This window comes from Bos grunniens, chromosome 11 (genome assembly GCF_055505025.1).
Source record: "Bos grunniens cultivar Pamir isolate PY7600 chromosome 11, Bosgru_T2T1.0, whole genome shotgun sequence".
Lineage (NCBI taxonomy): Eukaryota > Metazoa > Chordata > Mammalia > Artiodactyla > Bovidae > Bos > Bos grunniens.
The window spans coordinates 3,908,357-3,935,564 of NC_141175.1; the positions used below are offsets into that span (position 1 = coordinate 3,908,357).

Genomic DNA, 27,208 nt, shown 5'->3' on the forward strand with positions numbered 1-27,208 from the left:
TGGGCAAGAGGCAGGGCGGCTTGAAGTGTTCCACAGTAAAAGAAGAAAAGAAAACCTCAGATGACAATTCACACTGGCTTGACTTTGTTGACCAGGTGTCTCTGCCTGTGGATCTGAACTCCGTGGGGGTCCAGACCTGGGCTATCACGTGGGTGCTGGGCGAGCAAGGGATGGACTGGCAGCTCTGCAGCCCCATCGCTGGCTCACCAGAAGGGCGTGGGCGCCCACCCATCCCGGGACTCTGGCCACGGGGAGGCAAATCCCAAAGAAAGGCAAAGCCAAAGGATGCTCAAACTACCACACAACTGCACTCATCTGACACAGTAGCAAAGTAATGCTCAAAATTCTCCAAGCCAGGCTTCAGCAGTACGTGAACCGTGAACTACCTGATCTTCAAGCTGGTTTTAGAAAAGGCAGAGGAACCAGAGATCAAATTGCCAACATCCTCTGGATCATGGAAAAAGCAAGAGAGTTCCAGAAAAACATCTATTTCTGCTTTATTGACTATGCCAAAGCCTTTGACTGTGTGGATCACAATAAACTTTGGAAAACTCTGAAAGAGATGGGAATACCAGACCACCTGACCTGCCTCTTGAGAAACCTATATGCAGGTCAGGAAGCAACAGTTAGAACTGGACATGGAACAACAGACTGGTTCCAAATAGGAAAAGCAGTACATCAAGGCTGTATATTGTCACCCTGCTTATTTAACTTCTATGCAGAGTACCTCATGAGAAACACTGGGCTAGAAGAAGCACAAGCTAGAATCAAGATTGCTGGGAGAAATATCAGTAACCTCAGATATGCAGATGACACCACCCTTATGGCAGAAAGGGAAGAGGAACTCAAAAGCCTCTTGATGAAAGTGAAAGAGGAGAGTGAAAAAGTTGGCTTAAAGCTCAACATTCAGCAAACTAAGATCATGGCATCTGGTCCCATCACTTCATGGCAAATAGATGGGGAAACTGGAAACTGTCAGATGCCAAGGTCCAGCCCCAGCTGATCCAGGGTATTCGAAGGAGAGACGGCCTAGGCGACTATTTATATGCTAATTAGAGATATAAAGAATAATAGAATGAGGATAGCTCAGTAGGAAAATTCAGTGGAGAAAAGAGGCTGAGTAGCTTGGTTTACGCGGGAGACCAATAAAACTTTAAGACAAGAAGTTTGCACCACTTACGTAGGCCGCAGGCGCCCTCTCGAATAGCGGAAGGTGCCTCACCCTAGACTCCTTCTCGAGTGGGTCTTAGAAGCCCAGGCATAATTAGTAAGCGTGGTGGGTTCCGCGCTCCAGATGGAGACTCAGCTGGAAGTTAAAGGGAAGAATGACATGGGGAGACCAAGCATTGGTGAGCAAGGCCCGTAGCTTTATTTTTAACAGGGGCTTTTATACCCTAAGTTACACATAGAGGATAATAGGGGATGCAAAGTCAGCAGTCTTTGATTCTTATCAAAAACCAGGGTTTCTTTCCTGCAAATTTATCATATACAAATGGTTTAGGTGATTTACATCATCTTCTGGCCAGAAAGCCTACTAACATTTTATGACTCTTGACAAGGACTTGTCAACAAAGACTTATCTTCTCTAAGAGTAATTATTTTAAGGTTTAGCGCCATCTTCCAAAGATAAAATTGCATTCCTATAGGGCGGATGTGTAATGGGTTTACAACAAAGGAAAGAATTTATTACCTTAAGGGTCTAAAGTTACTAACACCAAGGCCACTACTTATTTTTTCTACATACCAACTATATTAATTAATACACATTCAAGGATACAATTCAGGGGATGTGAAAACTTGGCAACAAGCATTGGCTCATCAATGAAATCCTTTACTAGTTTATTCTGACAGTTTCTAACTCTCTGAGAGGTTCTAAGCTATTTGAATATCTTAAGCTTCCCGTGCCTCTCGAGGCTGGGAGACTGTAAACAATCGTATGCATAGCTGTAGGAGTCCGGGTAAACTTGTCAGGCGAGTTAGAGAGCCATCTGAGGGGTTTGGATTTAAACACTCCTAATTGCCCAGGAACTTTATTAATTGGAGCTGTAAGTTAACTCTTTGACAGAGAGAGCGAGATGGTGGTAGGGGACAGCCCCCAGTAAAGTCAGAGGTGAGAGCACAAAGCAATAAAGTAGGCAGACTCTGGTTCTTTTGGGGGTAGATGCTCGAGAATATCCGGGCGGACTCCTGAGGCTCGATCCCGCCTTTGCGTATGCTAAGCCTCCTTCCTCATGACCTTTGTCACGAGTGGAATGCCTCACCAGCTCCCAGCAGTCAGACTAATTTTAGGGGGCTCCAAAATCACTGCAGATGGTGACTGCAGCCATTAAATTAAAAGACGCTTATTCCTTGGAAGGAAAGTTATGAGCAACCTAGACAGCATATTAAAAAGCAGAGACATTACTTTGCCAAAAAGGTCCCTCTAGTCAAGGCTATGGTTTTTCCAGTGGTCATGTATGGATATGAGAGTTGGACTGTGAAGAAAGCTGAGCTCCGAAGAATTGATGCTTTTGAACTGTGGTGTTGGAGAAGACTCTTCAGAGTCCCTTGGACTGCAAGGAGATCCAACCAATCCATCCTAAAGGAGATCAGTCCTGGGTGTTCTTTGGAAGGACTGATGCTGAGGCTAAAACTCCAATACTTTGGCCACCTCATGCGAAGAGTTGACTCATTGGAAAACACCCTGATGCTGGGAGGGATTGGGGTCAGGAGGAGAAGGGAACGACAGAGGATGAGATGGCTGGATGGCATCACCGACTCGATGGACATGAGTTTGGGTAAACTCGGGAGCTGGTGATGGACAGGGAGGCCTGGCGTGCTGCGATTCATGTGATCCAAAAGAGTCGAACATGACCGAGAGACTGAACTGAACTGAACTGACGTGGCCATGGCCAGGACAGTCCTGAGCACTCGGCGGGTTTTCTCCTCGGTTCCTCTACCAAAACCCTGGAGACAACTCACGGAGAAACAGCACAGACAAGCTCGGGGGCGGCTGCAAGAGGTCCCACCCCCGGAAGCGTGACCAAGGCACCCGGGACCCCAGCCGAGTGCCGGCGGACGCGGGCAGTTCCAATGCTGGCCGCGCGGGGGCACCACCGGCCCGTCCCGAGAGCCCGATCCCAACGTGCCTTGCGTTTCCGTCGCGGCCTTGGAGGCGGGACTTCCGGCCCGCGGCGACGTAAGGAAGCGTGTGCGTGGAGGCTGAGGGGCCGGGTCCCAGTGCAGGTGAGGAGCGGGCAGGGGAGGGCCGGGAGGAGGAGCGACCCGGGAGAGCCCGGGGGCGGCGGGGGAGGAGCGGCGAGAGGCGGCATGCCGGCCGGCTGAGGAGCGGGGTACGCGCAGGGCCTTGTTATCGCCCGGGCCCCGTCGGGGGCGCGCGGGCCGGGCGGCCGGACTACGCCGCCCGTCCTGGAAGCCTCGTTCCCGCTGCCCGCGAGCTGGGGGCGTTCCGGGTGGCGGCGGCGGCCCTGTTTGCCGCTCTGGAGGCCCCCGATCGCCTGCACCGGGGGGGCGTTGCGGGGCGGCCACGGGTGGGAAGGGGCTTCTCCTGGGTGTTTTGGCCCCTAAGTCTGAGCCTGTGTTTCCCTGGCGTTCCCGCTGCCGCCGGTTTATTCTCCCACTTGTTTATTAGACGTCCCAGACTGTTGTTTCCAAAGGAAAAGAGGTACCTGTTCCTTTCTCAGAGGCTTGTTCAGGCTCAGTCCCGAAAGCCAGGTGTTGTGCTGGGGCTTCAGCAGGCCCTGCCCTCCCGGAGGGGGCTTCCACCCAAGGCTGTGGACCCTGCCCCCCGGTGGGTGTGTATTTTATTTGGTGCCCGATGCCCTCTGTGTCCAGCTCTGTGCTGGGGGGCGAGCGGATGCACCTCGGGGTTATGGGCCTCGTCCTTGTCCTCTAGTGACTTTGCCACCACACTTTGCTTTTGATGCATTGGGTTTTGTGGTGGGAAGACAGACCGGGCAGCTGGGCGGTGTTGCTATCCATCACTGCCCTCCCGCAACCCCTGCCCCGGTGCTGGCTGCAGCCTCAGCGTGGCTGACAAGGCAAAGAGCAGGAGCTCACAGGGCCCTGGGGGTGCCAGGTAGGCCCAAGGCTCCCCAGAGATACCGTCGTCACGCCTGGGCTTCTCGGAGCCCGGTGCCTGCTCTGGTCAGGCTTCTGCCGTCCCCCTCAGGGCCGAGCGTCTGAGGGGCAGGTGGGGTTCCCGCGTGCTCTGGGTTTCTGACATCTCAGGATGTGTTGCAGGCGGGGCTGTCATGGATGTGGATGCTGAGAGAGAGAGGATCTCCAGGGAGATCCAGCAGCTGGAGAGGATCTTGGATCCCTGCTGCTCGAGCGTCAGCATGGACGTCTCAGAGTCCAGTCTCAACTCGGATTCAGATGCAGGTCAGCACCCACACTCCTTGGTCAGAGCGGCCGTGTCTGCCCTTGGACCACGGTCAGCCACAGTGCGTCACACCGCTGGGTCTTTAGTCCGCTGGCCAGCATCACCATGCTCTCTCATCAGCCCCTGGCCCTGCGGGCATGCATGAGCACCCTGCCTCTTGGGGCCGCAGGCTGTCCTGGGAGGGGGGCCCTGCTCTCCTTCTCAGGATCGGAAGGCTGCTGGCCTCAGCCCCCCGGCTTGAACAGTCTGCCACCGCTGAGACCCCTTGGATCTCTTCCTGGTGCTCAGGCAGCTGCCCTCTGTCGGAGGCCCCCGCTGCCAGGGCTCCCCTTCTGCCCACCCCATGTGCTCCCCTGGGCCCCGAGCACCCCTCCCGGCAGCTCTGGCCTGAGGTCTGCCTGCACAGACCGAGCCATCCAGGGCCCAGCCTCCCATCCCTCAGGCTCAGGGGCGGCCCTAAGGCTGAGCCTGTCACGGTTCCCAGCTACACGGGCCTTCTCTCACCTGATCCTGGGCCTCTGTGCGTGGCCCCCCTCCCCGCTCTGACCAGCTCCAGTTCCCCAGGGACAGAGCTGTCTCGCGTGAAGCCTGCCCTGGCTGTCCCTACAGTTCCTGTTCGCTCCATGCCTGGGGAAGCCCCACGTTAGGCTGACATCTTGTCTTTCTGGCTCATCCTACCCTCAGCCCAGTGCCCACTGCACACAGAGGGCTGTGCTCAGCCCCCCGGGCATAGGCGGGGGGTGGGGGAGGTCCACGCAGCGTGCATCCCACCCCAGGCCTCTTGTCCCCTGTGGACCTCCTCGCTTCAGCACCCCCCCCCCCGCCGCCCCCCAGTCTGTGGCTGCACTGGCCGGTTGGTTTCAGCACCTGTGGGGTGCATCACCAGCTGCTGCGTCCAGCGCTGGGCACCGACACCGTGTGCTTGCATTCCTGCAGATTCGCTGCCCGACGAGGACTTGGACTCGGACGCTGCTGGCCCACTGCTCTCGGTAACCTGCGGCCTGAGGTGGCCGTGCTCGCTAAAGTGGACACACCACCCTTCCAGTGGGTCTGGGGAGGGGGTGCTTGGAACTCACCTTGGCTCTTCTGCATTATTAAAGTCTCACGGATGTTGTCAGTCAAGAGAGAAGGGGTGTCATCAGAAGTACACACGTCCCTAGAGATAACCGTCATCACAGCTGGGCGTTCACTCCTCTCGCCTTCTCTTAGCTCCTGCCGGCCGCACTGACCTCAGCCAGACATGACTCGGGGGAGGCTGAGCGTGCTGCCTGGTCCTGCCCCGTAGTCACCGCTCCATGCGTCGGGGGCAGTGGCAGCCCCGGTCGGTGCGCGCGCGCTGGAGCCGAGAGCAGCAGCTGGGAGCAGAGGGAGCGCTCGGGCCTGCCGCTCCGTGCCTGCCGTCTGTGTATCTTGTGATTTTCTGTTAGTTTGGGAAATTTTTATAATTGCTTTTTGTTTTTCCACTAAGTCAATAGACATGGATTTGCTTCCTCTTTGTAGTAGCTGGGTGGTGCCCTGATACGGACTTACTGTAGTTCCGCAGCCTTCAGACGCGCCACCTTGAGGTGGCTGTTTGGCTCAGCTTGGTTTCAGTCTTGCCGGCGCCGTGGGGCCCACGTTCCCACTCCCTGCGTCTGCCAGCAAACCTGTTGTACAGCGAGTCCGAGTTTCTCGGGAGTTTTTACTGTCGACGGTGAAAATTGCTCATTTCCTCATTCTCTCACCTGAGGTGTATTCTTAGAGATGGCATATGAATCGGCTTTGTTTTTTAATCATTTTCTTTCTTTGTTTAAATTTATTCATTTTTAATTGAAAGGTAATTGTTTTACAATATCGCGTTGGTTCCCATCACACATCAGCGTGTATCAGCCATACATATCAGCCATACACATGAGCCTCCCTCCCACCTCCCGTCTAAATTGGACCGTTGTAAACTAGGAGACGTGTCCGGGCGCTGTGTGGTCCACGGTCAGGGTGGCGTGTCACCGGCCCAGCGGCCAGACCGCAGCTCACCTGCAGCCCTGCGTGTGCGCGTGTCTCCCTCACCTGCAGTTCCCCGCTTGTCTCCAGGAGGAAGAGAGGTGGGGTGAAGCCAGCAACGACGAGGACGACCCCAAGGAGAAGGCGCTCCCTGAAGACCCGGAGACCTGCCTGCAGCTGAACATGGTCTACCAAGAGGTGGTCCGGGAGAAGCTGGCAGAGGTCAGCCTGCTGCTGGCCCAGAACCGGGAGCAGCAGGTCAGGCGGGCCTGGCCCGGGAGGCGCTGCTGCCCGGCCCCGGGGCACCGGGCCCTGGGTCCCGTCCTCCAGGGGAGCCGCTGCTGGCCGACCCACCAGCGGCCCTGTGTGTCTGCTGCAGGAGGAAGTCATGGGCGACCTTGTGGGCGTCAAGGGCCCCAAGGTGAAGGACGACAGGAACCCACCCCCAAACCTGTACCTCGGACACTTCATGAAGCCCTACTTCAGGGACAGGGTCACGGGAGTGGTGAGTGGCCCGCGCGCTACTCGCGTCCCCGCGACCTGCCGTGGGCATCGGGACTTCCACAAATTCTCAGGAGCGTGTTCCCCGGCCTTGCTGAACTGAAACCCTGCCAGCCCCAGGAGGGAGCGGCAGGCCTGTGTCCTTGGGAGGGAGCAGGTGGCTTCGGCCCACGGACAGGCGGCGCTGAGTCCTCCCCGCGGGGGCAGCCCCCTGGCCCTGCTGCAGGTGGTGTCCAGAGCCGCTCCCCAGGCTGTGCTCTAGGGCCGGGCGTCCACGCACACTGGGGGCCAGGGTCCTGAGTCCCGGCGGAGAGCATGCTTGGCTCTGCCCACAGAGTGATCCGCCTGCCATTCTCCGACAGGGGCCTCCTGCCAATGAGGACACGCGGGAGAAGGCTGCCCAGGGCATCAAGGCTTTCACGGAGCTCCTGGTGACCAAGTGTACGAGCCCCGCCCCAGGAGTCCGCCCTGACCGCTGGCCTGGCCCACCTGAGGGCCTGCCCTTCCCCACTGAGTGGGGTCACGGGGTTGGTTTGTGAGGGAGAGACCGGGCCTCCCCGGGCTCTCTCTGTGCTCTCCCACCTCATCCCTGCTCCGGGGTGTGTGCTGGGGGTGAGTCCCGGGCGGCCTCCCGCACGGTCACTTCCTTGCCACGGGCTGGACAGGGTGGGCTGGGGGGTCGTCGCTGACAGGGTGTGACCCTGAGTTACCCCGTCCGCATCCTCATCTCTCTGCAGGGAAGACCTGGGAAAAGGTCCTGCTCAGGAAGTCGGTGGTGAGCGACCGCCTGCAGCGGCTGCTCCAGCCCAAGTTGCTCAAGTGAGTGCGGAGGCTCCCTGCCCTGGGGCGAGGCCCGGGCGGGCTGGCGGCTCCGTGGCCAGAGGCCTTGCGCGCGTCCTCCGCGGCAGCAGGAGCAGCACAGCCCCTGGCCTCTCCCTTGGGGGGGGGGGGTGTGAGGGCCAGCCCGTCGTCCGTGAGCCGTCGGCCTGGATTGGGCTGCGCTGAGAAAGAGAACTGTTGGCAAGACGGGCGTCCCACGTGTGCTGACAGGGTGGGATCTCCTGACCACGCTGCAGCACCTGGGGTCAGGCCAGCGGTCCCTAGGGCCGCCTCCCGGCTCAAGTGGGTCCGGGCTTGTTTTGGGGCAGTGGGGTCACGCCTCGGGTCCTGCTCGGCTTGTCCTGGAGGTGGTTGTCTCTGAGGGTCAGCACGTTTGGAGATCGGACGACGTGCCGGGTGCCAGTCGTGTCTCCTGTGTGAGCACCGCCGTGTGCACTGCCCGCGTGCCCGTCACAACAGCTGCACACAGGGCTGCGGCTTTCTCTCCGGGTGTTTGGTGGGGAGGGTCAGCCTTTGGAGCCTGTGCTCCCCACAGCCGTGCCGCGTGGCGTGCTGGCAGGAGACCAGCCCCGCGGGTGCCTGCCCAGATCCGTGGAAACACCAGGCCAGCTGGCCGCAGGCACAGCATCGCCATCGGTCCCACAGGCGCCTTTCCCTGCCTTTCAGGCTGGAGTACTTGCAGCAGAAGCAGAGCAGGGCCACAAGCGAGCTGGAGAAGCAGATCCTGGAGAAGCAGGCCAGGGAAGCGGAGAAGGAGGTGCAGGACATCAAGTGAGCGGTCCTGCCGGGGCGGGCATGGTCTGTGGGGAGCTGAGGGCTGGCATGACCCCGTGCCCCCGCCCTCTCTGCAGTCAGCTCCCGGAGGAGGCCTTGCTGGGCGACAGGCTGGACAGCCACGACTGGGACAAGATCTCCAACGTCAACGTGAGTCCCAGCGGCCAGGGCGGGGTCAGCACCGGTCATTGAGGCCACGACCTGCGTGGCCACTAGGCCTGCTGGGACTCCCTTTGGTCACACGCAGGTCCAGCAGCATGGATCGCTTTGGGGGCTTCCCCGCCGGCACTTCCCGGCAGCCTGGACAGAGACCCCACTCCCCGCGGCCCACTCCCACACAGACAGGTCTGTTTGTCTGTCTGCAGTTTGAGGGAGGCCGCAGCACGGAGGAGATCCGCAAGTTCTGGCAGAACCACGAGCACCCGAGCATTAACAAGCAGGAGTGGAGCGAACAGGAGGTGGCCCAGCTGAAGGCCGTCGCAGCCAAGCACGGCCACCTGGACTGGCAGAGTATCGCCGAGGAGCTGGGGGTGAGGGTCACGCTGCGTCCAGGGCCTGCCCTTGCAGCCGCCAGAGGGTCTGCTCGGGCCACTCGGGAGGGCAGCTGGAGGGTCTGCTCGGGCCACTCAGGAGGGCGGCTGGAGGGTCTGCTCGGGCCACTCGGGAGGGCGGCTGGAGGGTCGGCTCGGGCCACTCAGGAGGGCGGCTGGAGGGGTTGGCTCGGGCCACTCGGGAGGGCGGCTGGAGGGTCTGCTCGGGCCACTCGGGAGGGCAGCTGGAGGGTCGGCTCGGGCCACTCGGGAGGGCAGCTGGAGGGTCTGCTCGGGTCACTCGGGAGGGCAGCTGGAGGGTCGGCTCGGGCCACTCAGGAGGGCAGCTGGAGGGGTCGGCTCGGGCCACTCGGGAGGGTGGCTGGAGGGTCTGCTCGGGCCACTCGGGAGGGCGGCTGGAGGAGGTCAGAGGTTGCTTGGACCACACCACCTCCCACGGATGCCCTCCTGAGCAGCCTCGGTGTCCCGCCTGCTTGGTCCCTTTCCCGAGCCTCACCTCCTGCTCTGGACCGTGCTCTGGTGGTCTGGGAAGACTCTTTACCTGGTTCCTTTGGGTTTTGTTCTTTCTCGTCTCCTAAGGCAGGGACTGAGTTCTCACTCACCTCTGTCTTTAATGAAGATGGTGTTTGAGGTCCAGTTTTCTGAGAACAGCGTGGTACAAAATGTCTCTTTTTTATCGGTTTTGGAGTGACTATGGTTTTCATTGCCGCTTTGGATCTTAAATTATGTAGAAGTATGTTGTATCATCTTTAAACAGTGAGGTTTCTTAGAAAGCCTTTTATTCTTCAGTTTGAATTTTATGGCAGTTTTAAAATTTATTCTCGTTTTATTTATTTTTTTGGCCACTTCACGTAGCATGCAGGATCTTAGCTCCCCAGCCAGGGGTCAGACCTGCGTCCTCTGCAGTGGAAGTGTGGAATCTTAACCACCAGACCCCCAAGGAAGTCCCTAAAATCTCCTCTTTTTAATTTCTCACTTTTGTGACCAAGTGCATGGTTACAGCAAACTCAGCTAAACTTAGCAAAGCCATTTAAAAACCAAAGTGCATCCTTTGTCCTGAATCTAGGAGTCTGTGAAAGCCTGTTAAGTAGAGTTTGTTACATCTGTGAATTGTGCTCTGAAATAGTTGTGTTCATGCGACTAGGCTGGAACCTGGCCTAACAGTGCAGACAAGTCCTTCTGCCTTGTGTCTCTGTCTTGCGATTGCATTTAGATGCTGTGCAACTTAGTACGCACTCTTTTACTTACTTGGTAAATGATGCTCTAAAAAGTCATTTTATGCCCTGAGTCCTAATGACTGGACCACCAGAGAGTTCTTCCCTTGTCTCTACTTCCTCAGTCTGTCTCTTTTATTATTCATTTGATACTGGCTGTGTTGGGTCTTCGTCACTGCGTGTGGGCTTGCTCGAGGTGCAGTGCGCGGGCTTCTCGTTGCAGCGGCTTCTCTTGCAGAGACGGGCTCTAGGGCACACGGGCATCAGTGGTGTGGCACACGGGCTTCATTGCTCCAAGGCATGTGGGATCTCCCCGGATCAGGGACCGAACCCATGTCTCCTGCATTGACAGGCGGATTCTTTATCACGGAGCCACCAGGGAAGCCCAGTGTTTTTAAGACTGTGTTTTTGTTTTGTCTTGGCTGCACTGTGAGGCTTGTGGGATCTTAGTCCCCTGGCTAGGGATCGAACCCGCGCTCCCTGCAGTGGAAGCGCGGCGTCTTAACCACCGGACCACCAGGGGTGCCCAAGGCTGGTTTTTTTTTTTTTTAAAGCTGTTTTAGGTTCACAGCAAAGCCTGAGAGGAAGGCACAGGGCTTACTCACACACCCTTTGCCTCCCCATGGACACAGCCTCCCCTGTTATGAGCATCACTCACAAGACGGAGATTTTTTTTTTTCTTTTTTACCAGAGATAGATCTACGCTGACTCGTCGTGGTTCTCATCGATACGCATTTAAGGTTCCTGCATGTCTTTTCGTGGCTTGATGGTTCTCTTCTTGTTCACGCCGATTAACATTCCATTGTCTAGATGGGCGAGAGTTTTCCATTAACCTACTGAAGGGCATCCTGGGTGCGCTTACAAGACTTGTCAATTATGGGTAAAACTGCCAGTAACACCCACATGCAGGTTTCTGGGTGGAGGGACGTTTTCCTCCCTTTGGATAAATACCTGGGAGCACAGCCGCTGGGCCACGCGGTGCGGACGCGCTCAGCTTGTGAGAAAGCAGCTGGCTGTCTCCCACAGCGGCTGCGCCGCCCCGCGTCCCCCTCATCTGGTGCGTAAGGGTTCTGCATCTCGGCTGCTTTTGCAGTGTCTTGGGTTAACCTGCGTCTTCCTGGACGACTGTCCAGGGGGCACTTGTCCCCACGCACCTATCTGCCTTCCGTATGTCGCCCTTGGTGCGGCGTCTCCTGAGGTCTTGGCCTGACTTTTGGTCAAGCTGTTCACGTTCTGATGCTAAGTCATACGTGTGCTCTGTGTGACTCAGGTAACCGTCCGTATCACATGTGCCTTTTGCAGTTATCTTCTCCCAGTCTGGGACTTGTCTTCTGATTCTCTTGCCATTGTCTTTTTAACTTTGGTGAAGTCCAGTTTAGGAATTCTTCATTTTACAGATCCTGCTTTTGATGTCTCAAAAGACATCGCCAACCCCTGTGCTCTGTAACCAGAGAGCTTTCTCTGGGAGAGAAGACACGTCACGTCACCGCAGGGGGCTCGTGGAAAACCGCTTTTCCACAGATGAGTGAGGGGGAGGACATGCACAGAAATGTTTACAGTGGGCCCCGGGGGTCTGTGAGCTCAGCTGGAAGCTGGGGGGCCTTTACCTCGGAGCTCTCCCTGAGAGGGCGTCCCTGGACCCAGGCGCCACCCCAGGGACTCTCCAGCACCACCCTGACACGTGCATCTCTCAGCCACCCCTGAGGGGGGCTTCAGAGGGGGTGCCTAAGGGCCGAGGCCCGGCCTGTAGTGCAGGACGCTTCGCCGCAGTCCTGGCCAAGCAGAGGCCTCCCTTGGGAATTTGTGCTTGCGGTGATTTTGGTGTCACATCAGGGAGGCGACGTTTGTGGGCACACTTCGATGAGCTGATGTCAAGGGCCCTCTTCAGTGGCCCTGGGCCTTCTGTCGGGGTGCCCTCCGCCAGTCCCCCAGGGCGGCCTGGTCAGCCCCTGCCCCGCTCTGGCCCTGCAGACGCACCGCAGCGCCTTCCAGTGCCTGCAGAGGTACCAGCAGCACAACCCGGCCCTGAAGCGCAGGGAGTGGACGGAGGAGGAGGACCGCATGCTCACGCGGCTCGTGCAGGCCATGCGAGTCGGCAGCCACATCCCCTACCGGAGGAGTGAGTCCCACACCTGCCGGGCAGGGCCCTGGTCCACTTGGGGGGGCGGGGGCGGTGCTGTGACGTCCGGGCCACCTGCGGTCAGTTCTCTGTGGTCAGCGTGGCTCCTCTCTGGGGGACCCAGGAAGCACGGCGCCAACCAGCCCCCTCTGTCCGCAGTTGTCTACTACATGGAGGGGCGGGACTCCATGCAGCTCATCTACCGCTGGACCAAGAGCCTGGACCCCAGCCTGAGGAAGGGGCTCTGGGCCCCAGAGGAGGACGCGGTGTGTCTGGGGCCTGGGGCCTGGAGTTCGGGCTGGACTGGGCTGGGCAGGTTGTGACCGGCTCTGCTCCTGTCTCCCTGCAGAAGTTGCTTCAAGCAGTTGCCAAGTATGGGGAGCAGGATTGGTTTAAAATCCGGGAAGAGGTGCCAGGTAGGAGCGATGCCCAGTGCCGAGATCGGTGAGTGGGACAGCTCTGGGCAGAGGAAGGCTTGCTGGGGTTGCTTCCAGGTGGGCCACCAGGTGGGTAGGGAGACTGGCCCAGGGTGGCCTGCTGGCGTGGGAAGAGGGTGTGGCCTTGGGGGCAGGGAGGATGCGGATGGACCCGCTCAGGAAGCAAGATCGTTTCTTTTTGAAGCCAGACGTGTGCACGGGCTCCACTGGACATCCTTTGAGATCCCCAGGTGGCAGTTTCCTTGAGTTTTTTTTTAAGCAGTATTATTCATAATTCACGTAGAAACCATTCATTTGAAGTAGATAGTTCTGTAGGTTTGGGTGTATTTCTTGAGCCGTGTAGCCATCATCACAATTCTAGAACATTTTGATCACCCCACAAAAGAAACACTATTCCCTACAGAAAAAAAAAAAAAAAATTCAAGAATGGACCAAAGAGACTTCCCTGGTGGCCCAGTGGGTGAGACTCTGTGCTCCCAGTGCCGAGGGCCTGGGTCCCTTCCCTGGCCAGGGAGCTTGATCCTACGGACCACAACTGAGACCCAGCGCAGCCAAATAAAGAAATAAATACTTAGGGGAAAACAAGGCACAATGGGCTTGAACGCACGTTTCTCCAAAAGACGCATAAATGGCCTTGAGCACGTAAAGAGCGCTGGCGTGGTCATTACGGAAATACAGGTCAGCGCCACCGCAGGGTGCCGCTTCACGCACTTCAAGGTGGTGCATGTTTTATAAAAATGGGAAATAAGTGTCGGAGGGGATGCAGAGAAATCAGAACCCTTGTACACTCTTGGTGGGATTGAAACAGGGCAGCCGCTGTGGAAAAGAGTTCAGGGATTCCTAAAAAGATAAACGGAGAATTACTGTATTATCTTGAAGAAGGAACTGGCAACCCACTCCAGTATTCTTGCCTGGAGAATCCCACGGACAGAGGAGCCTGACGGGCTGCAGTCCATGGGGTCACGCAGAGTCAGGCACGACTGAAGCGACTTAGCACAGCATGTTGTCTAGCAATTCCACCCTGTACCCAAAAAATGGAAATCAGGGACTCAGACATTGTCCACCCCTGTTCATAGCAGCGCTGGGCACAGCAACCAAAAGGTGGAAACGAGCCACGTGTCCATCAGCAGATGAGCAGATAAACAGGCGCGATGCTGACGCTGCATGGACACTGAGCGGGGCTCTCGCGCGTGCCGCGCCGGGACTGAACCTTGGAGGCCGCGTGTCCGCGTGGCTGTGCGTGCTCGCTCTTCTCAGCTGTGCCTACGAGTGAAGTCACGGGGTCATGTGGGGATTCGGTTTAACCTTCCGAGGACTGACCATTTTCCAGAGTGGCTGCACCACCTTCAGGGCATCCCCAGCAGCAGAGTAGGAAGGTCTCCGCGTCCTCGCCGGCTCACACTTCATTTTTGATTCAAGCCACCCTAGCGGTGTGAGGCGGGATCTCTGCAATTCCGGTCTGCTTTTCCCAAAGGGTGTTGATGTCGAGCGCCTTTCTCGTGTGTTATTTGGCCATTTCTGTGTCTTCTCTGGAGAAATAGCTATTTCTGTCCTTTGCCCATTTTTAAACTTGAGTTATGAGGGTGCTTGGTATATTCCAGGAACAAGTCTCAGCAGACACATGATCTGCGGACCCCCTCTTCTAATCTCTGGGTTGTCTTTCACTTTCTTGAAAGTGACCTTTGAAACACAGAAGTCTGTAACTTCGTGCAAGTCCAGTGTGCCTGTGCTTTCCTTCTGGTGCCTGTGCTCTGGGTGTCACGGCTTAGAAATGGCTGCAGGCGCCAGGACAGCGGCAGGAGCGCGTGAGCTTCTAACGTCCCTTTGTTTTTATGTCGCCTTCAGATATCTCAGAAGGTTACATTTCAGCTTGAAAAAGGGACGATGGAATTCCAAAGAAGTGAAGAAGTTAATTGAATTGATAGAAAAATACGGCGTTGGTAAGCCCGGACTCCCGTGTTTGCGTACCGTTCACTCACGTGGTGGTGGTAACGTTTGCCCGTGTCATGAAGTGACCCTGCGTCTGGTGACCGCCCGTCCCACACACAGTCACCATAACTTACTGACCGCGTTCCCCACGTGGTGTGTCACATGCCGGGGCTGATGTAATTCTGTAATTGGAGGTCTTGCCTCTTAGTGCCCGGCGCTTGGGCTGTCCCCTGCCCGCCCTGCCCCGTGGCAGCTGCCCGCCCTGCCCCGTGGCAGCTGCCCGCCCTCCCCCGTGGCACCTGCCCACCCTGCTCCGTGGCAGCTGCCCACTGCTGCTCCATGCGCCCACTTTCTGCTTGTTTGGTGTACTCTGTTTTTCGTATTCCACGTGCAACTGAGGTCATACTTTCTCTGTCTGACTTACTTCACTGGGCATCACACATTCTAGATCCATCCATGTTGTTGCAAATGGGAAGGTTTTTTTTTCTTTCATGACTGAGGAATATTTCATTGTGTATATGCGGAATATATGTTACTTATTTTTCTTCGTCCATTCATCTACCAGTGGACACTTAAGTTGCTTCCATGTATTATTGTAAATAATACTGTTGTGGACGTTGGTATATTAACTCCTCTTCAAATGTTTTGGAAAAGTCACGCAGTCATCTGGTCCTGGACTGTTGTTTGTTTATAGAGTTTTATTATTATTGTTGTTGATTCAGTTTTCTTCCTGGTAATCAGTCTGTTCATAGATTTTATTTCTTCCTGACTCAGTCTTCAGCTCAGTTCAGTTCAGTCGCTCAGTCGTGTCCGACTCTTTGTGACCCCATGAATCGCAGCACGCCAGGCCTCCCCTGTCCATCACTAACTCCCGGACTTCACTTAGACTCACGTCCTTCGAGTCAGTGATGCCATCCAGCCATCTCATCCTCTGTCGTCCCCTTCTCCTCCTGCCCCCAATCCCTCCCAGCATCAGAGTCTTTTCCAATGAGTCAATTCTTCACATGAGGTGGCCAAAGTACTGGAGTTTCAGCTTTAGCATCATTCCTTCCAAAGAAATCCCAGGGCTAATCTCCAGAATGGACTGGTTAGATCTCCTTGCAGTCCAAGGGACTCTCAAGAGTCTTCTCCAACACCACAGTTCAAAAGCATCAATTCTTCGGCACTCAGCCTTCTTCACAGTCCAACTCTCACATCCATACATGACCACAGGAAAAACCATAGCCTTGACTAGACGGACCTTTGTTGGCAAAGTAATGTCTCTGCTTTTCAATATGCTATCTAGGTTGGTCATAACTTTCCTTCCAAGGAGTAAGCGTCTTTTAATTTCATGGCTGCAGTCACCATCTGCAGTGATTTTGGAGCCCCAAAAAATAAAGTCTGACACTGTTTCCACTGTTTCCCCATCTATTTCCCATGAAGTGATGGGACCGGATGCCATGATCTTCGTTTTCTGAATGTTGAGTTTTAAGCCAACTTTTTCACTCTCCTCTTTCACCTTCATCAAGAGGCTTTTTAGTTCCTCTTCACTTTCTGCCATAAGGGTGGTGTCATCTGCATATCTGAGGTTATTAATATTTCTCCCGACAATCTTGATTCCAGCTTGTGTTTCTACTCAGTCTTAGGTGAGTACTTTTCTAGGCGTTTATCCATTTCATCTGGATTGTCTAGTTTTTTTTGGAAATACAGTGTTTTGTAATCATCTTACCTTGCTATTTAGTCACTCAGTTGTGTCCAACTCTCTGCGACCCCATGGACTGTAGCCCACCAGGCTCCTCCGTCCATGGGATTCTCCAGGCAAGAATACTGGAGTGGGTTACTACTTCCTTCAGGGGATCTTCTTAACCCCTCGGATTGATCCCACCTCTCCTGTGTTGCAGGCGGGTTCTTTACCGCTGAGCCACCCAGGAAGCTCATGATGGTCTTACACGAGCCTTCACATTTCTGTGGTGGTAACTTCTTTCCATTTCTGACTTTAGTGATTTGGGCCTTCTCTTTTTCTTGATGAGTCTGGCTAAAGATTTATCAATTTCGTTTATCTTTTCAAAGAAGCAGCGCTTAGTTTCATTGAGTTTTTTTAATCTCTAAAGTCACTTTTTGTATCTGCTTTGGCCGTGCTGGGTCCCCGCTGCTGCGTGGGCTCCTCTAGCTGCAGCAAGCGGGGTCCCTGCTGCTGCGTGGGCTCTCCTCTAGCTGTGGCGAGTGGGATCCCCACTGCTGCGTGGGCTCTCCTTTAGCTGTGGCGAGCGGGATCCCCGCTGCTGCGTGGGCTCTCCTCTAGCTGTGGCGAGTGGGATCCCCACTGCTGCGTGGGCTCTCCTTTAGCTGTGGCGAGTGGGGATCCCCACTGCCACGTGGGCTCTTCTAGCTGCGGTGAGCGGGGCGTCCCAGGTCGCCGTGTGCAGGCCTGTTGCTGGGGTGGCTTCTCTTGCTGTGGGGCACGGGCCTCAGTAGCTGCGGTGCGTGGCCTCAGAAGTTACAGCTCCCAGGCTCTGGAGCACAGGCTCCGCAGTTGTGGCACGCAGGCTCCGTGGCACATGGGGTCTTCCCAGACTGAGGATTGAATCCGTGTTCCCTGCATTGGAAGGCGGATTCTTAACCTCTGGACCACCTGGGCAGCGCCTGTGTGTATCTCTTCATTCCATCTGGTCTCGCGTGTTGTTTAAGGCAGTGTTTCCTTATTGATTTTTTGTCCAGATGGTCTGTCCATGGATGTAAGCGGGATGGTAACACCCCCTACTGCGCCATGTTACCGGCAACTTCATTTTGCCCAGTCCTCTTTGTTTATTCCTAAGCATTAGATCAGTTAGGTCTCCCAGTCTTGGCGAAGTGACCTTGTGTAGGAGCTGTCCTCTGGGCCCAGCAGCACAGTCTTCTCTGGTCACCAGAGTGCTGTGCTCTGGGCGTGCCCCTGTGTGGGGTGTCTGGCAGGGTTGACTGCTGAGGTGCTGGCGGGCAGGGCTGGGCCTTGGTTTACTGGGCTGCAAGGCTGCGCCTGGCGCAGTGGCTCTGGGTCTGCTGCAGGGCAGGGCAGAGTTCCCGTGGGGTTGCCAGCACACCTGGGGTGCGGGTGGGTTGGTGTGGGACTCCTGCCAGCCGCTGGTGGACAGGGCCATGCTTCTGGAGCTAGGAGGCTAGACAGAGAGTTCCAGAAGGGCACCCACCCACCCTGGTGTTACCACGGCAGACTCAGCCCCCGGCAATGGCTGCTGCCAGTGTCTCCACGCCAGGGGCGTCCTGCTGCCTCCCGCCTCCGAGAGGCTCTCCACGGCCAGCTGCGTGTCTGCCCCAGGCGCCTTGCAAACCACTGTCTCAGGTCTCACGTCAGACTGTGTGCAGAATGGAGCCTCTGTCTCCCGCAGCCCTCGGCTCCCGCGCACGCCCGCCCTGCTGGTCTTCTCTGAGTGGCGCTAACTGTGAAGTGTCAGCGGGCGCAGGCAGGCTCGCGGTCTTCCCACTCCAGTCCCGGACACGCTTGCTGCCTGGGTTTCTCGCAGCTCTGAGGCCCTGGTTTGCGGTGGAGGCTGCCTCCCCGGCCACGGGCTCTCCTGCTCCACATGTGTCTGTGTCTGTTCACTGTGCCACGTGGCTTATGGAATCTCAAGTCCCCAGCCAGGGACTGAACCTCAGCACTGAGCTCACAGAGTCCCAGCCGCCAGGCCACTCAGGTTTATTACAGGAAGCTTGGGAGTGGAGACGCAGGAGAAGGAGAGCAGCACAGCGCCCCCATCCCTGGAGGCGGCTGCTGCCCGCGCCTGTCCGGTCCTCCCCGCGCAGGCGGCTCTCCTGGAGGCCAGCTCCTTTAAGCTGTCTTTCCGCGTCGCTGAGCAGCCAGGTCTCACTTTGCCACATGCCGGTACGCTGTCTGTTACCAGTGTTTCTCGTCTCTACCTGTCCTGCATCCTCGTCTTCTCTTCCACGATCACACGTGCTTTCTTGAGTACTAGCACGCAGGTTATTCACCCTGTCTTCTGACAGTTGACTTCTGTTGCTCATTTTCTGTTAGAGGGGTGGAATGGGCTAAGGGTTCAGTAGCTCTGTCTTTGCTTATGTTTGTAACATCTCCTTAGAGTAGACCCTGAGCTGTCACATGGCCAGGTTTGAGGGGCCTGTCACATGCAGGCCGGCCGCCCCAGCTTGCCATCCCACCCGCACGGTGTGGAAGAAAAGGCCAGATAACCTGAAACATCTGCCTTAGAAGCCTGGGCACACAGCTACTCCAGGGCCAGTCCACGGAAACTGGGGTAGCTCTTGAGTTATGGTTGTGCGTTTGCTAGAACCTCCCCTCGGGGAGTCAGATGCCGGCTTGTCATCACCTGCGCGGGCTGGGGAGCCCGATGCAGCCTGCGGAGGAGCTGCCAGTACGCTGCAGAGTGGAGACTTCGGACCAGTGTTGTCGAAGCCCGCCTGTAAGAAGTAACATCGTGTTGTTTTGCTCTCGTAGGTCACTGGGCAAAAATAGCCTCTGAACTGCCCCATCGGTCAGGCTCCCAGTGCCTGAGCAAGTGGAAGATCATGGTCAGGGTGAGGCTTTACTAAAAGTTGCCCCCCAGCTCCCCGCAGACGGGAAGCGTCTCCCCAGGCAGGACGAGGGGACAGCAGCTGGTGGGGCAGGAAGGAGGGACATCTGGTCCGGCCTTGGTGTCTCTGCTTCCGGGCACCCGAGCACAGAGAGACCTGGCCTCTTGCGGGGCGGTGGGGTCCAGCCCCGCCCCTGGCTCCCTGCAGGCGCCCCTGCTGAAGGCCTGCCCCCAGCCCCCCCTCACTGAAGCCCTCCCTTCACAGCAGCGGCAGCGGGCCCGCCGCAGGGCGCGCTGGAGCCCCAGCAGTGGAAGCAGCAGCAACAGCAGCTGGGAGGACTCAGAGCCTGAGGGGGCCCCGGAGGATGTCCCGGAGGGGGCCCCGGCGGGCGGCCCGGAGCCGCCGCCAGCTCAGTACGCCGTGCCGGACATGGACTTGTGGGTGCCCGCCCGGCAGAGCACAGAGGAGCTGCGGGGAGCAGTCGCCGGGGGCTGCCCACGCCCTCCCGAGGGCCCTGACACAGCCCAGGCCACAGCCCCGGCCCCCACAGGGCAGCTGGCTTCCAGGAGCCGGAGCGCCGACCCGAGGACCGTCGGGTGCCTGTGCCCAGCCACCGCTCACCGCTGGAGCTCCGAGGGGCTGCTGGGCAAGGTGGGTTCAGGGTGCAGCACGCCCCTGCCCGGGGGTCACCGGGGCTGCGCCCAGTGGCGGCAGCGGCCTGGGTGTGGGGCAGAGGCCTCCCCATTGCACGTCACGGCGCCCGCTCCTGGCCCCTGAGAGCTGCCCTGGACAGCTGCTGACTCCCTGGAGGCCGGCCCCCTCCGTCTCCCCAGCTTGCTTGCTTTCTCTTTTTTTTTTTTTTGCCCCATTCACAGCCTGTGGGATCCTGGTTCCCAGGAGTTGAGTCCGGGCTCGAGCTGTGAGAGCGCAGAGTCCTCACCCCAGGCCCTGCCAGGGAATCCTCCAACTCATTGGCCCTCAGCGCCCCAGGACAGAGCTGTTGGATGGCCTTAGGGACACACCGCCCTCCTCTGAGGCCACCTTACTGCAGGGGCCGTTTTCCTAGCAGCCTGGGTGCAGGGTGCTGTGTGTGCCCAATGGCAGCCAGCTTCGCGGGGGGTGGCTGTTCAGGGCACCCCTGGGGACGGGGCCGTGGGTGCTCGGGACAGGCCTAGCTACTGGTGCCAGCCGCAGCGCCCCAGGCCGCCAGGACCATCCTGACCCCTGCCACCCGCCTGTCTCCCCTCCCTGCCCCTCCCTGCCCCTCCTGGCCTGGGTGTCCCCCCGCCCTCTGGCTCCCGGCGTAGAGTAGAGGAGTAGAGGACAGTGCGGGCAGGCACATGGCAGCCCCACAGCAGAGCCCAGCCCGCATGCCAGAGACCTTTCTCTCTCCAAGCAGGAGAGGCTGAGGCAGCCTCACCCGCCTGGCTCAGCCCCAGGGCTTAGCCCTGGCGGCGGCAGCAGGGACGAGGCCAGGCCCCGCGTGCAGCCACAGTGGGCCAGGACCGCGCAGCGGCGCCAGGGACACGCCCTGCAGAGGAGGCTCCTGGAGCACAAGCTTCTGACGGCCGTGAGCCCGTGGGTGGGAGAGGTCGACCTGCTGTGCGCTCGCCCGAGGCCCGCCATGCGGCCCCGTCGAGGTACTGCCCGGGGTGCCGGGGGCAGAGGCAGGGGGCTGGGCACCTGCCCTGGGGCCACGAGGGGGAGGAGAGGCAGGGGGCCGGGCACCTGCCCTGGGGCCATGAGGGGGAGGAGAGGAAGGGGGCGGGGGACCTACAGGCATACCTGCCTGCCTGGGAGGGAGGGGCAGGGCCCATGCACGCAGTGTCAACCTGCAGGGGTTGCTTCCGCCTCCTCCTCTGTCTCGCTCAGCACGTGGCAGCTGGCTCTGGAAGGGGCCCGAGGCTCACCCTGGCATTCCCAGTGCGCAGGCGCCCACGGGCGGGGCATATGCTCCAGGGGGCGGGAGTCTCGGGCTCAGGAGCACCCGTCCCTGGCTGCCGCCAGCCTGTCCTCAGGGCCCTCAGCCCCTTTCTGGTTGAGTGCAGCGGCCGCTGGTGTGCTGTCTCCAGGCGGCTCTATTCACGTGTCCGTGTCCCTGCAGCTGATGGTATCAGGAGACAGCTCCAGGGCGCCCACCTGGCCAGCACCCCAGTGTTTGCCCTCCTCATTCAGGTGAGAAGCCCCCAAACACAGCTTTCTTCTCTTGTTCTTTACTTTTTGGTGGAGTTCTGAAGCCTGTGGTGGATTCACGTCTCCAGGTCCAGGCTTTTTAAGGCTGTGAATCCTTGAAAGTGGTCCTTCCGAGGCCCGTGACTCTCAGCAGTCGAGTCAACGAGGGAGGGGCAGCCTTGGGGTGTCCGTGCCACCGTCCCTGTGTGGGAGGGCCTGGGACTGAGGGGACAAAGGTCCTGGACATCCCACAGGGCTGGGCCAGGGCAGGGGGTGGGCAGCAGGCAGCCGGGAGGACCCAAGTCCAGGCTGGGCGGGAGCCACACGGCCATGGCCTCCGGGACTGTGCAGCCGGGCCAGGCCCCCCGGGTGTCAGTCTGCTCTGAGAGAGCCGCTGTGATCAACACTGGCCTGAGTCCCTCCATGGACAGCCTCGTGGGGCGGGGAGCCTCAGGACGGCGGGAGGGGCCTCCTGTCACGCGGTGTCAGCCGTGTGCCCTGCACCCCTCAGCTGTTCCAGATCGACGTGACTGGCTGCATGGAGGTGGTTCGAGAGAGGAAGGCCTGGCCGCCCGCCCTGCTCCAGGCTGGTGCCGGGGACCCGCTGCCCCTGCAGGTGAGGACTGAGTGAGTGCCTGGGTCCCCAGGTGCCCGCCACCCTTCCCTCCCATGCAGTGGGGGAGTGAGGCATTCCCAGGTCCCCGGAGGCTGGGCCAACGCCCGAGAGCAGCCCATGCCCATTGCTGGGAGAGTCTGCCAGTCTCCAGGGTGGGCCTGGCAAGTCCAGGGGGTGCAGGGCTCCACGGGCACTCAGGCTCGCCTGGCTCCATGGCATGTCTCTCCCTGGTGCCGTACTGCCCCTGGGTAGGGGGGTGGGGGGGGCCATTAGGCGCGTGCTGCCCTGGGCACTGGCATCCTTGGGCCAGGTCCCTGAGCTTGGTCACTGCTGGAGGAAACAACAGCAGAGCATTGCTGGCCGGAGGAGCAAGCGCGGTGCTGTGGTGCCCCGTCCAGGCCTGGGGCCCCCTGCCCTCCCGCCTAAGCAGCTGGACCCCCTGCCTCTCCTTGACCCCACCGACGCGCGTGCTCCCAAGGATGCCTTGGCATGGCCTCGCGGGACGAGGGGCCGGGCAGCCCTGCGTGTGGGGGCGAGAGGCGGCCTTGGGCGGCGTGGGGGTTGCCCTGAGGCGCTGACACCGCTCTGCTTTCTCTTCCAGGAACCCTCGAGTGCCCACAGTGCCCCAGGTACCGCTCGCCTGCCCCTCCCTTTGGGTGGTGTATGTCTAGACCTGTTCCAGGCTTTACGTTCCAGCGCCTCGTGGCGGGGGTCTCTGAATCCCACCTTGGGGTGGCCTGGCTGGCATGAGCGGTCAGCCTTTCCCAGCCTGCCGGGAGCAGGGGCCCCCTCTGGGCCCAGGCGTCGGGCGCAGCCTCTCCTTGCCTGTCCCCACGCCGGCAGGATCGGGCAGCGGTCCCGGGTCCTGGGAGGTGACCGCGGAGGGCAGGGTGACGGTGCCGGCAGTCCTCATGTGAGGGTGTTGGAGGCGCAGGTCATCAGGGCCTTTCCGCCGGGCCTGCCCTGGATGGGGCAGAGCATGGGAGCGAGGGGCGGTCTGGGGTGTGCAGGCAGATCGACAGCCCTCAGCCCGGATGCAGCCCCAGCAGCCGCCCCCGCCCCGCAGGCCCTTCCCTGGGACACAGGGCCCGTCGCCAGACGCGCTTCAGCACGCCTTCCGTCCTCCCCAGGCTGCCTCACCCAGAGCGTGCCAGCCCAAGGGGCTGCAGAGCAGAGCACCTGCCCTGAGGGAGGCAGAGGGCCGCAGGCCTGCTGCGCAGCGTCCATGCCACGGGCAGCCGCCCCGGCTCCATGCAGACCCCGGCCCAAGCCCAAGACCGTATCTGAGCTGCTTCGGGAGAAGCGGCTGCAGGAGGCCCGAGCCCGGAGGGCCGCGCAGGGCCCCGCCGTCCTCTCGGCCCGGGTGCTGGTCTCCACGCCTGTGGTCCTCCAGCCGCTGGCCCCCCCAGGCGCCTCCATCTCCAGAGTCGTGCTGTCTGGGCCTGGAGGCCCTCCAGTGAACAGTTCCAGTGTTTCGGGCTCCTGGGCACCAGTCAAGAATGAGAGAGCCCCGACTCTGCACGCCTTTGCCCTCGGCCCGGCCACCTCCAGGGCCCCTGGCCAGGTTCCTGCGAGCTGCCCGCTGAGTGCTCTTGGACAGTCTCAGGCCCCTGCCACGTCCCGGAAACAGGGCCTGCCTGAGGCGCCCCCGCTTCTGCCCGCAGCCCCTAGCCCCGTCCAGCTGCCTGTCCAGCCCCTCAGCCTGACGCCAGCCCTGGGCATGCCCGCGGCAGCCAGCACCCCTCTGCCCGTCACCTGGGTCCTCACGGCACAGGGGCTGCTCCCTGTACCCCTGCAGGCCGTGGTGAGCCTGCCACCGCCGACAGGGGCTCCTGACCCCACGCAGCTATCAGTGATTCTGCCACCCTCGCCCACTGAGACTCCAGCCAGCGGGGGCCCCAGGCTCCCTGAGCAGAGCCATCCTGGGCCACCGGCAGCCAGCACAGACTTGGAGCCAGAGCCTCCCTGCAGGACGGAGCCCTTGAGCAAGAGCCCCACAGAGGTGGCTGAGGCCTGTGGCCTCGCAGAACTCACCTCCCATGAGGAGGAGGCCCTGGTGTCTGGGGAGACGTCTGCACCCAGGACTCCCTCCCAGGACACACCCCTGGCCCACCACCCAGCAACTGGACCCCCCAGCTCCAGCCCGCAGCCCCTGCACGGGGCCCCAGGGGCTGCCTCAGGGCCCAGGGAGCCCCAACCTCTGGACCTGGAGGAGCCCCTGCTGCCCTGGCTTGGGCTGGAGAACGGACCCCTGGACTTGAGCCTCCTCTCCCAGGAGAGCGAGGTAGCCACGCAGGAGTGGCTGAGGGGGCAGCAAGGGGTGCCTGTGCCCGCCCTGGGGAGCCAGCTGGCCTACCAGCCGCCCACGCTGTGCAGCCTGCGGGCGCTGTCCGGCCTCCTGCTGCGCAAGAAGGACTTGGAGCATGGGGCCGCGGTCCTGGCACCGGGTGGGCCGGCCGGCACCCTGCAGGCCTCGCTGGGGCGGGTGCGCGAGCGGCTTCACGACAGCCCGGCCTACCTGCTTCTGCGGGCACGCTTCCTGGCTGCCTTTACCCTGCCCGCGCTCCTGGCCACCCTATCCCCCCGTGGCGTCCCCACCACCCTATCAGCAAGCACTGGGCCTGACCCCGAGACGGACAGTGACGACTTTGACCCAGAGGAGCCGGAGCTCACCGACAGCGACGGGCAGCCCGGGGACCCTGCCCAGGTAGGCTGTAGTGGGCACAGAGCCCTCGCCCACCCAGAGCAGGAGAAAGTCACAGCGCGAGGTGGCGGCTGATCTCAGGAGGAAGAAGCCATGCCACGCCGCCCATCACTTGTGGACTCCGGGCAGCAGGAACCTCACCGCCAGCATGGTGGGGTGAGGGGCCCACCGCCCCGGCCTGTGCCAGCAGGCAGTGGCCTGTGCCCATTCCCCCTGCTGCACACGCACGCCCCACCTGTGTTTTGGGGAGGTCAGTCCACGTGCCCATTTCGGCATGCCCACGTCTGCAGCCTTCTCAGCTGCAGAAGCCGGGCCGCTTTTGTTTCCAGACTAGAACCCAGATACAGACACAGGAAAGGGTCCCCTGCTACTGTGCGCTCAGGGAGTCCCTGGTCCCCTCAGGACACGGAGGGTCCTCGGGTCCCTTGCAGGCATTGATCCTCCCAGAGAACCCCCAGGAGCAGCCCGTCCCCATCATGTGGGGGTGACCACAGCAGTGAGGCTCGCTGCTGGATTTGTGGCCCCCCAGCCCCCCGCAGCTCGGCCCAGCCCACTTCCCTTCCCAGGGGCACGGCCTTAGGAGTCCGCAGGGTCTTCCAGGCTGAAGCAAAGGGCAAGCTCTGCTGGCCCCCGGATACTGAGGGTAGGAGAGCCGCTGTCCCCAGCAGCATGGGCAGCTTCCCTCAGGCCCTGCCCCCTGGCTCAGCTGGGGGAACTGTGGTATAGCAGGCTGGCTCTCGGGGGGCTTCTCAGCAGGGATCGGAGTCCCCAAGTGAAGGAGGGGTCAGCAGAAAGTCAGCCCCACGTGGCCCCAGGAAGACAGCACCTCCCGTCCAGCCCCAGTGAGGGGACACACTCGAGGAGCTGCCTGCTCCTCGCTGCCTGTCCCTCCGGGCTGGAGGGTCACTCTCGTCCTCTGCCTGGACTTCAGGGAGCCCCGGACCCCAGCCAGGGCTCTGCCCCTCCCTGCCCAGACAGCCCTGACAACCTGGACGTGCTGCAGACACGGCGCTCGAGGCACGTCCGCAAGCGGCGGCGGCTGCAGTGACCGCGGGGTGAGTGCCCGGGTGTCCCCAGCTCCCCTTGGCTGCAGTGCTGTCGTGAGGGGTCGGGCGTGGCACATGGGCCTCCCCTCGCCCACTCCCCTCCCCGGCTCTGCACCCCCGCCTTTGCTGCTGCCCTGAGGCCGGCCCCCCTGTGCCCCGGGGTCTTGGCACTGCCAGCTGTCTGCCTGGCCCTGTCCTCTTCCCATCTGTGAGGCCTGTCCCTTCCTCCATCTGGCTCTGCTTGGTGATCCATTCCTCAGACGCCCTCCCGGACAGCAGCCCCATCCTGAGGCCCAGCCATCCTCGTGGTGCCTGTCCTTCCCTGACGTTCATTCGTGTGGGTCCATTATCTCCCCCAGGACGTGAGCCCTTCAGGCAGGTGTAGGGTACCCCGTGACCAAGTAGGCGCAGCCTGGTGGGTCTTCAAGAACTGAGACTCGAGCCCAGGACGATGTTCGCAGAAGCAAGAACTGCAGCCTCTGAGCAGCGTGGACATGTGCGGGAGGTCCTTGGTCCTGGAGTGGACAGACAAGGGTGGCACACGGGGCCCTGGGTGGGTGGGGACTGCAGAGGGGCTGCCTGCACTGGGCCCACTCAGGCTCCAGGGTGTGTCCTCCACGTGGCCCCTCCACAGACTGCAGGCGGGCAGCACTCCTCGCTCCTCCCCGCCCGGCCCCCCAGGGCAGCACTGTGCCTTGGCCTTGCCGGCCGTGGGGCCCAGCTGGGGTCGGAGCACCCTGTCACGAGGGTCCTCGTACGTTCTAGGACTGCTCAGAGCTGGCCAGCCGATGCAGCTGACAGGCAGGGGGGCCCGTGCTGGACTCAGGCGAGCCCACCCAGGAGGGGGGCTCCGCCAGCAGTGAGCGCGTCGTCCTGGCTCGGCTGGTCCCCAAGGGCACCCAGAATGTTGGAAGAAATAAAGAAATGTCCTGTTTGTAATTAAAAGCAATCCATGGACTCCTTATGGTCTCGTCCAGTTCTGCACATGCTGGCAGTTAGCCAGCTGGGCTCCGAGGTCCACGGAACAGAACCCCTGCCCCCAGGGCCTCTGGGGCCTGGGATGGGGGAGCAACAGGTCTTCCTGCTCCTGGCTCCAGGCAGAGGGCAGCCCCTACCCACCCAGGGGCTCGGGGCTCTCCTGGTGCCACTGTGGGCAGGGCAAGCCCACTTCCTCCGCCATCCAGACCACACAGGCGGGTCCCAGAACCTGTGGCTGCCCGGCTGCCCACAGGCCCCCCCCGGCAGCCTGCACGGTGGCCACGGGCCAGCACTCCTGTGATTTCGTGCAGGCATTTCTTTGGCAGGAGCTTTGCGCCCCTCTCTGCTTCTCCGTCTGAAGGAGCTCGGGTTTGGGGGTCTGGTTATACCCTCCAAGGCTCTGGTTTCTCCCAGGGGCTCTGTTCTCACACACTGCTTCCTT

General features: G+C 60.1%; 1 protein-coding gene across 12 annotated transcripts; it reads left to right on the top strand.

The window, feature by feature from the left end:
* The first annotated feature begins 3,108 nt into the window (after positions 1 to 3,108).
* SNAPC4 (small nuclear RNA activating complex polypeptide 4) lies at positions 3,109 to 26,737 on the top strand. Of its 12 annotated transcripts, none has more exons than XR_015136122.1 (23): positions 3,109 to 3,225; positions 4,243 to 4,383; positions 5,321 to 5,373; positions 6,455 to 6,622; positions 6,744 to 6,869; positions 7,228 to 7,306; positions 7,603 to 7,684; positions 8,372 to 8,476; positions 8,557 to 8,629; positions 8,845 to 9,009; positions 12,216 to 12,363; positions 12,523 to 12,629; positions 12,713 to 12,807; positions 14,646 to 14,740; positions 19,174 to 19,253; positions 19,515 to 19,901; positions 20,650 to 20,890; positions 21,323 to 21,425; positions 21,934 to 22,038; positions 22,640 to 22,667; positions 23,169 to 24,745; positions 25,674 to 25,797; positions 26,148 to 26,737. XR_015136122.1 is itself a non-coding variant. In XM_086324322.1 (23 exons), exons 2-22 carry the CDS (start codon positions 4,254 to 4,256, stop codon positions 25,788 to 25,790), a joined length of 4,032 nt encoding a protein of 1,343 aa, XP_086180448.1. In that variant the 5' UTR covers positions 3,109 to 3,225; positions 4,243 to 4,253; the 3' UTR covers positions 25,791 to 25,797; positions 26,148 to 26,737. The 12 variants fall into 12 exon arrangements, 11 of the variants coding, with proteins under 11 accessions (XP_086180448.1, XP_086180449.1, XP_086180451.1 ...); XM_086324322.1 differs by having other exon boundaries at positions 21,355 to 21,425; XM_086324323.1 differs by having other exon boundaries at positions 21,355 to 21,425; positions 26,554 to 26,737.
* The last annotated feature ends 471 nt before the right edge of the window (positions 26,738 to 27,208 follow it).

Bases quoted from the DNA above. Each gene is read 5' to 3' on its own strand.
- SNAPC4 (XM_086324317.1), top strand. From the start codon at position 4,254: ATGGATGTGGATGCTGAGAGAGAGAGGATCTCCAGGGAGATCCAGCAG. The intron at 4,384-5,320 runs GTCAGCACCCAC...GCATTCCTGCAG, and splicing joins CAACTCGGATTCAGATGCAG to ATTCGCTGCCCGACGAGGAC. The intron at 14,741-19,173 runs GTAAGCCCGGAC...TTGCTCTCGTAG, and splicing joins GATAGAAAAATACGGCGTTG to GTCACTGGGCAAAAATAGCC.